General features: G+C 50.8%; 1 protein-coding gene across 6 annotated transcripts in view; it reads left to right on the top strand.

Moving 5' to 3' along the window:
• CDK5RAP2 (CDK5 regulatory subunit associated protein 2) overlaps positions 1–14418 on the top strand; it is a 170294-nt gene that overhangs the window by 31578 nt on the left and 124298 nt on the right. For all 6 annotated transcript variants that reach the window (XM_042913941.1, XM_042913937.1, XM_042913940.1 and 3 more), the window contains exons 6-7: positions 6734–6857; positions 8543–8697. In XM_042913941.1, coding sequence (XP_042769875.1) covers positions 6734–6857; positions 8543–8697 — 279 coding nt within the window. The remainder of the gene's footprint in view (positions 1–6733; positions 6858–8542; positions 8698–14418) is intronic.

Below are 14418 nucleotides of genomic sequence, written 5' to 3'. Positions count from 1 at the left end.
AAACACCTGTGGGGCCACCATCCAGATCGAAAACCGGAACATCACCCACCCCCCAGAAGTCCCCTTCTCCACAAAGATAACCACTGTGCGGAACACTGATGGCATCGGTGTTTAGTTCTGCCCACTTTTGAACTTGATAGGAATGGAGTCCCGTACCGTACACGCCCCCTTTTATGTCTGGCCTCTTTCCTCAGCAGCGTGTTTGTGGGATCCACCCATGTCCTTAATTCTATCAGCAGCTCATTCATTTTCATTGCGGTAAAGGCCCTAGGGCTTGCAGGAATCCTGAGGGACTCTGGTGAGTGAGGCTGGGACGCAGAGGGTAGGGCTTTAACCAGAGGAACTTGTTTTTGTATCTGTTTAATGCACTAGGGTCTCTTACAACATTTTGTTTAAAAGAGGTGCTCTGCTTAAAACACGTTTGAGAAGTATTATTTTAATTAATCAAATAGTTAAATATTTGTCGAACAACAAGCCCAGTTCAGAGAATACAGTCGATGACTCGATTGGTTATTCATTCATTCGTAAACATTTATTATGTAATTGTGCCGCGTAGCGAGGATTTGAAAAGAGACGTCCCCCCACTTCAGCCTTGTAGCACGCTTGTAGACAGAGTATAATGGGGGCACGGCGACAAGAGGGCGTTTGTGGGTCTGTTGGGGCACCGAAGTATACAGTTTTGCTTGGTGAGAGTGGAATGAGGCTTCCCGGGGCTGACCCACCTTCCACCAAGGATCTGGCTGAAAGCTTGGGTGGAGGCACACCATTTGTCTTGGTAGCTGAGCTCCTGCTGGGTCCAGTGGGCCAGGAGCATGGACTCTTTGGCTTAGGGCACAGCTGCGCCGCTCTGGGCCGGGCCATGTCATTCCTTTCATTGTCACGCGGCCAGCAGCTGGAAGTTGGGCTGCTGCTGGCTTCGAGGAGACTAGGGGCTCCCTGGCCCAGACCTCCCTCGCTTATTGCCTATCTTGTACGCTTGGTATTTTCTGAACGAGTGAGTGAATGAATGAAGGAATGAATGAGAAAACTCGATTGATAAGTTTTTGTTTTTGTTGGCTGCTGTTGCACATTTTTTGTTTGTTTTTGTTTTTTGGTTTTTTTGAAGCACATCATTCTCTGGCACGAAGTCAAGTCAACTTTACCAAGTCTGGAGGTCAGTAGTAGAATTTGAATTTGGTCTGTTTCGTGCTCAGCGCCCTGCCTGCTGCAGGTCTTGGCTAGGAGTTGCCGTTAGCGGGCGAGTACACGCGGAAACCCGAACTCACAAAGGCTGTGTGCGCTCCTCCATACCACACACGGGGCTGAATGTTTTCAGGGCTCGTGCATGCATTTGTGGGTGTAGATTCCCAAGCTGCCCACGCAGACCGTTTTGGTCTGACTAGTTTTTTTGTTTTTGTTTTTTTAATTTTTTTAACGTTTATTTATTTTTTGAGACAGAGAGAGACAGAGCATGAATGGGGGAGGGTCAGAGAAAGAGGGAGACACAGAATCGGAAACAGGCTCCAGGCTCTGAGCTGTCAGCACAGAGCCCGACGCGGGGCTCGAACTCACGGACCGCGAGATCATGACCTGAGCCGAAGTCGGACGCTCAACCGACTGAGCCACCCAGGCGCCCCTGGTGTGACTAGTTTTATTAATTTATCCAGAAAAGATTTATTAAGCAGCTGTTCTGTGCCGCACTGGGCTAGGCTCCCGGGGATGCAGTGGTGATCCAGACAGGCTTGCATTCTAGAAGGGGCGATGGTGATAAAATACTCGGGATGGTAAGCGGATAAATACCAAGTGGGAAAAGAGCCGTGAGGAAGACAGAGGCAGCGGGGAGTGTTGACAGGGTAGGAACAGGTCCGTCAATAGAGACGTATTGCAGGGAAGGGGCCCTGAGGGGGGAGCACTTAGGTGAGGTCTGAGGAGCAAGTAGGAATTAGCTGTGCACGTGCAGTCCGAGGGAATATGGGAAGTCTGGGGAGGTCTGTGTCTTGTCCTGCAGGGTCTTGAAGCCACAGCAGAGATTATCCCAGATAAACGGGAAGAAGTCACGGGTTTGAGCAGCTGACACAATCAGATTTAGTTTTGTGGAGGTCACTGGATGCGGAGAGGAAGGCGCTTCGTAGACGGAGCGCGGGGCGGGGAGGCAGGGAGACCAGTCAGGAGGCTCGTCCGGTAGTTCAGGTGAGAGGCTAGCGATGGCGAGGGGTGGGCGGCCTGCAGAGGCGTCTGGTGAGCAAAATCAACAGGGCTGGGTCACGGATGGGGAGGGGGATGTCAAGGCTGACTCCTAGGTCAGGGGCTAAGACCGCGAGCTCTGTGAAGAGTGTTCGCGACGACGTAGCTGCTCCGGCGTTCTCCCTGCCAGTGCCTCGTCTGACACACGTTCCTCGTCTGGCTCACGGATACTGAACACGTTCTGTTCCCGCTGCTCTGGCTTGGCCCTGGCGGCCCCTTCTGCTTTTCCTGTCGCCTAGCTGACACCGAGGCTCGGGGCGAGCCCCGCCTGGCTGCCTGTAGCCCACGTTTCCATGCCTTCACAAGCTTCCCTGGCAGAGAATCACGCTCTCGCGTGTGTGCCGGCACTTTATAGTTTATAAGACCCATTTGCATCCGTTTGGATGCCATCGTTCTCCTGGGAGCCAGGCAAATCTTGAGGAAAGCCTCCTTGTGGACGGCGGGGGGGGGGGGGTGGGGGGGGTGGGGGGGGTGGGGTTGAGGCCTGAGAAGGGAAGGACTGTGACCAGCACCACTCAGGCGGGATGATTGGAGCTGGGATGAGAATGCAGGTCCCTGACTTTGGGTCCAGCCCTGATTTCATATGCTTTTTTTTCTTTTTTTCCGTGGACCTTCTTTTTTTTTTAAGTTTATTTATTTATTTATTTATTTTGAGAGAGAGAGAGAGAGAGAGAGAGAGAGAGCGAGCATGAGTGGGGGAGGAACAGAGAGAGAATCCCAACAGTTTCCGTGCTGTCAGCTTGGAGCCCAATGTGGGGCTCAAACCATGAACCGTGAGATCATGACCTGAACTGAAACCAAGAGTCAGACGCTTAACTCAGTGAGCCACCCAGGCGCCCCTTGTATGCTCTTTTTAATTTTCACGTGCGTGATTCTTGTTTCTCCAACACGACTGCACCTCTTCTAAGGCCAAGAGCCTCTTCTCCTTCAGCGCAGCGTGGGGCACCTCCGCCGTTCCTACTCCGTGGGCCCCTTGTGCGTGCTGTGTGCTGTAGGACCCGCACGGTGTCTGTCACATCCCTGCTAAGTGTGCCTTTCCCTGCCCCCAACTGCCCAGCACCTACAGGCGTGTGTAGGTACATTCTGGGTGACGGAAAAAATACCTTTGTTTAATGCCCTCAACTCCCTTTTTCACTTTTACGGTGTTTTTTTTTTTTTTTTTTGGTGGGGGTTGGGCAGGAGATGGGGACCTGTCACAGGAAAAGCACCTGCTTTTTCTCCAGAACTATAATTAGAATGGAAAGAATCAAGAGGAAAGGGTGATGGTTAAAAAGGGTAGCAGGGGTGATATTTATAGAAGGTTCTCTTTTGTATCGGGTGGAATGCTGGTTTAGACCACTTTGTCCCCACCTTTCTTCGCCTTAGGTCTTGCTCTCCATCTCGTCTGTTGGCCCAGATTCTATAAGGAGAGACAGGGTAGGGGGAGCGGACTGCCATTTATTCTACTTTGCCCCAGACCCCGTGTCTGGCACTTGACCTGCTTTATGGCTTTATCAGTTTCACAACAGTGATGTGAGGCAGCCGGCATTCTCATTTGAGTGCGGGGGAAACTGGGGCCCGGAGGAGTTGGGGGGCCGGCCCAGGTGGGTGACAGATCCTGGGCCCGTCTGACTCTGGAGCCCGCTCTGCCTTGCTGGGGGGGGAAACACGTATGTGTGCTGGGTCTCCACTGTTGTACTTATCAGTTACAGTAAGGGGACATTAAAAACAAAGGCAGACATATTGTCGGGAGTAAATTTTATCTCTGTAGCTTTAAAGCACAAACAAAAATAATAATTCCATTAGTAGAGGAAAATTGCACCATACTGCCGAGTATAAATTTTATTGCTACAGTAACTGTAAAATACAAAGATGATAAATGAAAAGTTGGAACATTTATTATTGGGGATATATTTTATTGGTATAACTAAAATGCAAACAAACTGAATAATACCAGCACTTGTTAGAAACTGTCGTCCGCCTCTTGCCAGTGTATATGATTCTGACTATAAAACACCGAGGTTCGTTGTGGGCGGACGGGAGGGAGACGACGTGTTTGCCCTCTCTGGGCGGGGGGAGGTGGGGGGGGAGACCATTCCCTAGAGGGGGCTCTGTGAAGCCCAGGGCTAAAACACTGGTGGTGGTTAGTGGGAATTCAGGACTGGAAAAATCCCGTATCCGCGGCTCAGGAGGAAGAGCCTGTAGCCTTGCGTGTGGTATCAGCCGTATGCCGTGCCTTCTGAGGAACGACAGAAACGACCGAATCGCGGGGAACTCCAGCCGTCACTGATGGAGAAATGGGCCAAGGGAGCCAGGGCCGCGCACATCATGGCATTGGAGGGGAAGTGGCAGTGGCGGCCCCGGTTCTGGCCGGAGAATGACCTGTCTCAGCTCAGAGGGGTAGACGGAGGCCTCTCCTGGCATCTCAGCAGGGGCCGGCGCTGTGGTGGCCACAGGGCCAGCAGGTGGCGCTCAGATGCGGGGGGGGGGGGGGGGGCGGGGAAGGGCGCCGTGCCGCGGCCACCACACGTGTTAGCATGTTCATTCTAAGAGGCAAGCGTGTCACTTTTCAAGTGAGGAACCTGAGGCGTAGGGCGATTTGCCCAGAGTCACATTGAGGACATGAGAGAATGTAAATTTGGAAGCAGATCTGTTCAGGCTTCAGGGTCCATGTTCGTTCTTGCAGTTGAACGTTGAATTCCATTAAAATGATGTCATGACACTGGGGCCTTCTGAAGGCCTGTTGGCGAAAGGAAGCAAGATATGAATAAAGTCTTTATTCGCAGGCAGCTCCTGTTTGATGCTTGGACGGCAAGTATGGCCCTCTTGACTTTCCATTGTTCTCAGTCAAAAATTCACATGGCCCGTGCATGTGAGCGTCTGATCACATGGCACTTGGTTGGGAACATTTCATATGCCCCCTAAAGTAGGGCACGGGAGGCTGGCGGTGAAGAAATTTGTTCTGTTGCAGTTTTTCTGAGAAGCCAGCTTTAGGTGGAGCCGTTTCCTTTATGATTCTGCCTTCTGCCAACCTGCAGTCGTTTAGAAATCTGCGGAGATGCGCTCCGAGTAAATGTCCCACGAGGTCGTATCTGACGGTTTTTCTTTTGAGGAGGACCCCGATGAGAGGCGTCAGGCGTTGGGGTCCTGTGTCAGGCTTTGGTGCTCCATCCCCACCGGTCCTGGCCCGCTGGACGGCTAACATTCCGTGCTGCCCAGCAGCGTGAACTCCGCACTTGACGGAGCGTGGGCTGCCTGCGCAGCCTCCTGGCCTCACGCCCGGAGAGGTGGCTGGGGCTCACAGGTGGGGCACGCTGTGTTTAAAATGCTCTGCCCTCCAGTTGGCAAAAGACGCTGTAGAAAAGCCCTCGATCCCTCAGATTGCTTTCCGTCGCGTGCTGTTCCTTTGCGCGTTGGTTCGTCGGACCAGCTCTCCCCCTCTCCTACCGCTGGTGGAGGTGTACTTTGCCGGAAGTTTCCTGGTGGGAGAGTCGGCAGTGGCTGTCAAGAGTCTTACAAGTGTGCTTACCCTTTGACCTGGTAATTCCCTCTGTGGAAACTGACCCTGGGAGATCACCGGGTCGTATATATGCAAGCATGCTCTTATTATAATGTTGCTTATAAGATGATAACAACACTAACATGTATTTGAGTACTTTGTACTCAAGATATGAATAAAGTCTTTATTTGCACTGTCCTCAGAGCTTTAGAAGTGTTTTCAGACAAATGTGTAAAATCAGAAATCATCTAAATATTTTTACATGAGGGGATTGATGGGTGTCGGCTCTACTTCGATAAAAAAAATAGGGGATTGATTTAATATACTCTAGTATATTTCATACAGTGAATTAATATGTAGCCTTTAAAAATGGTAGAGATTTATGTTTATTGACACAGAAGGATGTTTATGGTGTAGTAAGTAGTAAAGTCAGATCATGGATATATATTGTATGGTTTGTTCTGTTTTTGCAGAAAGTATCTGAAAGGCTACATGCTAAAATGTTAACTTAGTTTTTCTGGCTGGTAAGATTGTAGATGATTCTTACTTCTTTCTTAATTTGGGTTTATATATATGTATTTTACATAGAGGTATGATTGACATATAACATGTAAGTTCAAGGTGTACATGTTGACTGATTTTGATACATTCATATACTTCACTGTGTATTTGAATTACAAATATTAATTTAAAAAAGGGGGCACCAGGTGACTCAGTTGGTTGAGCATCTGACTTTTGGTTTCGGCTCAGGTCATGATCCCAGGGTCGTGGGATCAAGCCCCACGTCAGGCTCCACGCTAAGTGTGGAGTCTGCTTAAGATTCCTTCTCTCTCCCTCTGCCCCCTCTCCACTTGATTTCTCTCTCTCTCTCAAAAAAATAAATAAAAATAAAAATTGAAAACAACAACCACAAAGCTCCAGCACAGGTCTGTGGGAGAAATGACTAACAAATATTCCTTGTCTCTTTGGGGCCACTGAAACCACCCTCTGACTGTCCGCGCATGGATTTTACACTTTTGCCTCTTTTTGCAGTAAAGCAGTTGAGAGCCTGGCTGAAGGGGGTGGCTCCGAAGTGCAGCGGGTGACAGAAGATGCCCAGAAGAAGGTGCGGCAGGTCGAAGAGCTCCTGAACAAGAGAATATTCCATTTAGAACAGGCAAGTCTGGAGGCCCCGAGGAGGATGTGTTCTTGCAGTGGGTTAATAGTGGGGGGAGCAGAATTTTGTTCCCTCTTTCACACACTTGCAGACTTGCAGCAGAAATGAGAGCCACCCTTATTCAGCATCTCATGGGTTCCAGCCCTGTCCCAGGCGCCTAGTACACCCTGCGTCCTGGTTGTCGTCTTGGTGCTTACAGACGAGGACGCCGGAGTACAGAAAGACTAACGAGTCTAAGTTTGATCCTGGATTCCATTTTACGACTGCTGACTTCAAAGCCTGCGTTCTTGGTGCAACACCGCCCTTCTTACCTCGTTTAGTCTCTTTATTTTTCCAGAGGAGGAAACTGAGGCCCAGAGAGGGGAAGGACTCCCCTAACATGCGCGGAGCCTGGAAGCAGATTCCGATTCGCAGGCCCTCGTGTGCCCGGGCAGCCCTGCGTCTGGTCCCGGCCTCCATCCCCCGTCACCCCAGTGCTCACTGAGTGCCCTTTCCCGGGAGGCACTGAGTGTAGCTCCTCCTCCTGCTTGTTCCCAGGCGCTTGCTGTGCCCTTGATGGGAAGCAGCATGTGTCTTGGCTAAGAAATCTTGGCTCCTAGACGTTGAAAGTTTCCCTCCGTATTAAGCTAGTACGAAGTGACACTCGTCACTCAATTCTTGGTCTTTGAGGTCTGTCGTGTCATCTCACTTTCTCCCCCTGAAACCCTGACTCTTCTTGGATATGAGGAGGAACGCAGCACAAAGCCTGCTGGACACAGAAAGACGCACGGGTCACTATACTTGCAGCTCGTAGTGGGCTTTCCGTTCCCAGTGTTCACAGGAGCCCCTGTGGACCGAAGGGCAGGGAAGAAGCAGCCAGTGCTTTTGTTTCGTTTCGTTTTGTTTTCTTGAGCTTCCTGTGATGCAGCAGGCATTTGACAGTCACACAGCAACTCTTTGATGGGGTGGTGGTGGTCCCTGTTTCACAGATAAGCTGGGGCTCAGAGAGGCTAAGTGGCTACCCAGTGTCCCACAGCAAAGAAGTAGGAGAGCTGGGTTTTGAACCCAGTTTGATTTGACTTTTATCTTTGTGATGTAACCAGAGACGGTTGGCACTGGGAGATCCAGATGTCTCTCCAGGACACTTTGCTGAGCACCAGGGCCCTTTTCCCCAATACGGGCCCTGCCTCTGTGATTGAGATCCTTCCCCTGTTGGCCTCTCGGAGCTCTCAGGAAGAACGTAGTCCTTCAGCACCCACATCACCTTGGAGATACAGAAAATGCATTTGAGAATCGTGTAGTCATTATCTTAAAAGAAATAGTGAGGGGGCGGTGGGGTGTGGGATGAATTTGTATGGAGATTCTGGGGACTCTGGAATTTATGTGTGTTTAGGTATTGAGAGGCACATTTCTCCTTGTTCTCACTGAAGCTGTAAATATTGATCCGATTCTTCAAACCCAAAAATACAGTTTTTGTAGACTTGAGTCTTTTCCATTGGAAATGCCTATTACTCTTCAGGATACAAGAGGGAGAAAATGGCTGGCAAATGTATTTATTACTGATTCTCCCCATGTATAGTACAATGCAGGGAGGGGAAATGTGCCGGAGAAAAAGTCATAAATATTTATATTTTAATCCAATTTCCTTTCAAAATGTTCCCAATTGTATTGAAAAATTGCATCAAATGCATTTCATTTAACTCTAGGATGTGAAAGCCGCCCAGGCAGAACTGGAAAAGGCCTTTGCGGGGACAGAGACAGAGAAGGCTCTTCGGTTGAGCCTGGAAAACAAGCTCTCGGAGATGAAGAAGAGGCAGGAGGGGGCCTTGGACATGACTGTGGTCCTGGAGCAGAAAGACAGGTCTGGCTCTTGTCTCTGCCACGCACTGACATTCGTCTATTGGGCAGCATGGCCAGAGGGTTGTTCCCTTCCTACCCTTTTATCCCCCCTTTCTCTCCTTGTTCCCCCACAGTGAAAAAACCTAGGGTAACCTCAGGGTGACAGGAAAATGGCGAGGGTAGTGCTGTGAGGACAGGGATAGAATTAGAGATAGAAACTCCTGCTGAAAAGTTCTCAGATACTACCTTTAGCATTCAGTTTTGGCTGTAAGCTTCCCGGTAGCCGAAGGAAGAAGAGAACAGCTTTCTTGATGGACCTAAGATTCACATTGCTCACAAGCGAAAATGAGCCAGCAACTCTGGAGAAGCCCAGTTTTACTTGACATTGTCAGGGAGAAATTTCTCTTGTGGATCTGCCAAGAGGGAACGGTAAGTGATTGTATCCCCACAATAGATGCTAGTGAATTTTGTGTGACCCTGTTTATCATCGTGTCTTTTAATGCTGGCCGTGGGCCCAGATTCATACAGTGCAGGGGGCCGAGGCAGTGTAGACCAAGCACAGGGCTCTGTGACGGTCCAGGAATAAAATGAGTGCTACGTAGGCCAGAGAAACGGACAGACTGGAGGATCTGTAGGCGGTCTTTGATGCTCATACCTTGCAGCCAGACTTTTGATCAAAACTAGTCAGGAGAGAGTTGAGGTTTTCTTCTTTATCACGAACCTTACATTTTACTCTTGCCTTGCTTTGGTGGTCACTAGGTGGAAAGTTGAGTAAAGTAAATACAGGTGAAACTTCTGGCTAACCTGTGATCTATCCATTGAAGAGCCAAGCTTGCTTGGAATTTGACAGAAATTGTTCTAAGGCAAATGATCTATTTGCCTACTTCCTTAAATAGAGGAAACTGACTATGGTTCCTTTTTTGGGGGGTGTGTTGCCCGATTGACCGGCCCCCCACGTTGTTGAGGTTCTGGTGCCTGGTTGCCCTGGTTCCCCGACTGCTGTTTGCTTGTCTTTCTGTCTCCATACCACCTTTTGAGATTTGAGTCTGCAACGTGTTTGCATGATGGGTTGGGAAATGAGATGAGCAAATGTTTTAGGATTTTCTGTGGAAGAGGAATGAGTAGACTCTCAGGGGGAGCCCATGGCTTCCATTTAGTCCGTGCTTGGGGGAGCTAGCATTTATGTAACCTCTTCTTAGCTTTGATCTGGAAAACGGAAGTTTGGGATGAATCTCAGGATGAGCCAGGAAACAGTTCTCTAGGAGATGTAGGCCGTCAGGGCTGAGTGAATGAGTGTTTTTCTCGATTGCACGGCTAGGAGGAGAAGCCTCCTTGGACGGGTGGTGTTTTGCTGGGCTTCCCCTTCCCCTTCCCCTTCTTCCAGGCACCACCTGAGAGAGGTGGAGACTGGGGCCACCGTACTGTGACGGAGTCTGGAATCCTTTTCCATACAAGTTATTTATATGTTCCCTTGCATCTCTCCCAGCTGATGAGCGGTGAAGCCCTTAGAAGGTTTATAGGTTTGTCTTTCCTGGGGGACCTGCAGGTCTCCAACAGTTAAATTGGAAATAGGGGGCTCAGGGAAGAGACTAGAATGTGTGGGAAGCAGCCACCAAAGAAGAAAAGGCAGAATTCCTGGTGTGGGTGCAGGGGAAGAGGGAGAGCTCTGGGGGTGGGTTTGAGGAGAGGTGGCGGGGGGGGGGGAGAGCTGGTTGGAGGGGTCCTGCCAGGGCCCCAGCAGATGCTCAGCAGCCGGTTCGTTGGTCTGTTGGATCATCACGCCCTTTGTTCAAATACTTCCTGAGCATCTTGTGTTCAGTAAGTGGTGGGTCGGGTGTAGGGGTGAGTGGTACAGGCTGGGTCCCTGTCCCAAGGAACCTCGTCACCTAGCTGGGTGGGAGGACTGGAGGGCAGGAACAGAGTGACCAGGGCCAGATGGATAAATGCTGGGTTAACATTACATCTTTCTAATTCTATTTAGAGGGATTAGGAAAGGCTTCCCAGAGGAAGTACGAGGATAAAGGAGGAATTACTTGGAGGAAGAAAGGGTGTTGCAGGTCCTGAGAACCACATGAGTGGAAGTTCAGAGGCCAAAGGGCACAGAGCTCGACCCAGGAACTGTCAGAAGTATAGCATGGCTGGAGAGTTGTGTTCTGGAAGGGAGGTGGGAAGAGATGAGGAGAGGGAAGCTGGCCAGATCATGTGGGCTTTGTTGAACAGTTTGGGTTTTGTCCTCAGGGCACGTGACGAGCTGCTGATGAATTAAGATTGGGAGTAGGGTAGTGTCAGGGTCAGCCTGTAATTTAATGCGATCCTTCTGGCTGAACCTGGCGGATGAGTTGGTGGTGGGGCTGGGTGGGCAGATTCCTTCTCAGGATGATGCAGAAGTCCAGACACAAGATCACGGTCACCAGGATTGAGGTGAAAGAACTGGGTGGAGAAGAACAGGCAGAGATATTTCTTTCTTTCTTTAATTTCATTTTACTTTGAGAGAGAGAACACGCATGTGGGGGAGAAGGGCAGAGGGGGAGAGAGAGAATCCAAGCAGGCTCCACTCAGTGTGGAGCCTGATGCGGGGCTTGATCCCATGAACCGGGGATCATGACCTGAGCCAAAGGATGCTCAACTGACCCAGCCACCCAGGTGCCCCCAGGCAGAGATATTTAGATGGTAGAATTGACACGATGGCTTGAAGGGCTTGATCATTGATGGGTTTGGGGATGAGGGACAAGGCTGCCGAGATACCTCCTCACCCAGGTTTTGAGCACGAACAACTGTGGGATGGTGGTGCGGTTTGCCGAGTTTGGGGAAAGAAAGGGAGAAAGAACAGATGTTTTTGGGTGGAGGGAGTGGGAAGATAAGCTTTCAGTTGGGACGTGTTGGGTTGAGGGATTGTGGGCATCCAAGCAAGAGTAGAGTCTAGAAGGTGCTTGGCCAGATGGATTAAGGCGAGATTAAAGGAGATCTAGGTAAATTCACTGAGCAGCTACTGAACAGGGCCTTGGGTTAGGTGTCAGGAATGGAGACGGGAGCCCTGCCCTCCTCCTATGGTGCTCCCGGTGTGGGGGAGGGGACAGATGTCCAAAAAAAAAAAAAAAGCATCGTGATTGGCGTTAGAAGTAAGTTCAGGGTTCTGTGCTGTGACAGAAACAAAGCAGTGGTCAGCTGCGTTTGGGCTCAGGGCAGAGAAGGCTTATCAGAGGAGGAGCGCGAGGAGGTGGGTGAGGCGGGCGGCTGCTGAAGTAGACTCGTGCGAGGCGTGGAGCCCGGCACGTGTCGAGCGAATCACAGAAGAAAGTGGTCTCTGGTGACATACGCCCAGAAGTGTGGCTACTCATCTTCTCGGAGCAAAAAATTTGGGGAGGGTTGAGGCTCACTGAGTGCTTAATGCGGTGCGGAATGGGGGTGGGGTCTCCACGTGTGGGTGGTCAGGTCAGGGCTTTGCCAAAGGCTGCGCCTCCTTGGGGTTTCCCGTAGGCCTGGCGTGGCAGGCACAGAACCCTGCTTTGTTGGTACTGCCAGAGCGGCTCTCTCTCAGGAGCGGATGTGCCCCAGCCACACTCCCCAAGGCCAGAGCAGCGACCAGATGCTGCCTCTGGATTTCTGCCTACTTGGGGTGTGGCCCTCTCTGCGGTGCGTCTGTCCTGGGACCGGCATCAGTATGTTCCTCCCTGAAGGCAGGAGGTCAGGAGGTGAGTTGCTAAGCACAGACCTGGGACAGGTGTCCTTGGGCCTGCCCCGGTGAGATGGATCTAGATGTGCCATCCAGGTGGCCCTGCGACAGGGCAGGGCCCTTGCTTGGATGGGCACTGCTGAGGTCTTTCCTGGCTTCCTCTACCCTTTTGAAAGGTGTGTGCTTTAGCTACTCTATTTCCTGTGATCTGTGTCCGTAAGGTAGCTGACATGGAGGTACCCTGCAGGTCAGATGTGGCCAACAGATATGTTTTGTTTGGCCTGTGCAGTGCTTTTAGAAGTTTGACTTAGTTGATAGTATTTAAAAAAAAATCTAGTTTCATGTAAAAGTCTGGATTTCCAGCTTCTTTGAAAACCTGGAAGGTGTGGTGAGCCTGGGCCTGGGTCTTGCTGGATCGAGGCTGCTTTCGGAGGTGGGCCTGGTGCTCTAGTTTGGCCACAGTCCCCACAGGCCTGCCTCACTCAGCCCCATGCCTTCTGGAACTTGCTTCAAGGTAACTGAAACAAATCAAGGCGATCTAAGTAGAAGGTACATACAACACAACACATCCAATTTCAAGTATGTAGTCAGTGACTTTTTACCTCTTCAATTGATTATATGGTGATTTCAGAGTAGAACCCCTAGAGGGCAGTCTTACTCCTCCATCCAAGATTTGGAGGCATCGCCCTGGTGCTGCCCCGGGACCCCCCCCCCGTACCTGATTGTCTTAGCCTGTTTGGGGCCCTATAACAAAGTACCACAGATTGGGTAGCTTACAAACAACAGAAACTTATTTCTTACAGTTCTGGAGGCTGGAAGACCAGGTGCCCACATGGTCAGGTGACAGCCCTCTTCCAGCCTGCAGACTTCTCACTGCATCCCCACGAGGTGGGGGTCTGAGGCATCTTTCTGGAGCCTCATTTGTAAGACAGTGGTCCAATTCCTGAGTTCCACCCGCGTGGCCTGATCTCCAGCCAAAGCCCCACCTCCTAATACCGGCACAGTATAGGAATTTGGGGAGGCCGCGAGCATTCGGACCTCGGCCCCTGTGCCTCGCCAGCTGCTTTTAACTCCTTTTAGCCGACTGACCCTTTACCTTCACCCCGAGAGCCAGGGAAGCTCTCTGACTCTTGTTTCTTTGTTTTTTGTTTTTTTAAAATGTGTATTTATTTATTTTTTGAGAGAGAGTGTGTGAAAGGGGGAAGGACAGAGAGAGGGAGACAGAGGATCAAAAGTGGGCTCTGTGCTGATAGCAGAGAGCCCGATGTGGGGCCTGAACCCATGAACCGTGAGATCACGACCTGAGCTGAAGTCGATGCTTAACTGACCGAGCCACCCCCCAGGCATCCCGCTCTCGGACTCTTACTAAAACCCTTGCTGTCTTCCTACCATTCACGTTCCTTTCGAGGCTCAGATATGGAAAGGCCCTTCTGAGGGTTTTCTCAGAGAATGCTAATTGTTGGATGTTAAAAAAGAAAAGTAATATAGCAACTGCCCTATGTTGAGTTGTGCTATCTGCCTGGAGGTATGTAGGGCTGTTTCAAATATTTTATCGCTTATCCACATGAGCAGGTGAAAGCCATTTTGTAGCGAGGAAATGTGGACTCAGAGAGGTCGGATAACTTGGCCACGGTCAGGGAAGCGTAATGTGGTGGCCCCGAGAAGGTGTTCAGCTGTACCCGAGGGGGACACGGGCTGTGGTCGGCACGGTTTCCTTGGGGACAGGCACCGCCTGGAGTAACTGGCCGGGTGCTGGGTGTGTCTTAGATGTGGATGGCACCGAGAGGGGCATTCCAGGTGGAGGGGCAGGTGTGAGTGGAGGTCTGGAGGCACAAAACAGCCTGGCTTCTGGAAAGAGCTGGAAGGGAGGCTGCTGGGCGGTGAGGCAGCAGGCAGCGGCCTCCTGCGAGGGATGAGACCGCAGCCGCCAGCGGGGCTTCTCAGCTTCTAGGCCCGAAGAGCTGGGGGCCTCGAATGCTTTGCTCACGAGCTTGGCCTTTATCTTGAACATCAGTGTATTTTAAACTTTGCCCCGAGAGGCCGAGGAGAGAGATTGTCTGTTTTTGCCGG

Source organism: Panthera leo, chromosome D4 (assembly GCF_018350215.1).
Source record: "Panthera leo isolate Ple1 chromosome D4, P.leo_Ple1_pat1.1, whole genome shotgun sequence".
In the NCBI taxonomy this organism is placed as follows: Eukaryota; Metazoa; Chordata; class Mammalia; order Carnivora; family Felidae; genus Panthera; species Panthera leo.
The sequence above is the reverse complement of the archived record's forward strand: the minus strand, read 5'-3'. Positions and strand labels throughout refer to the sequence as shown.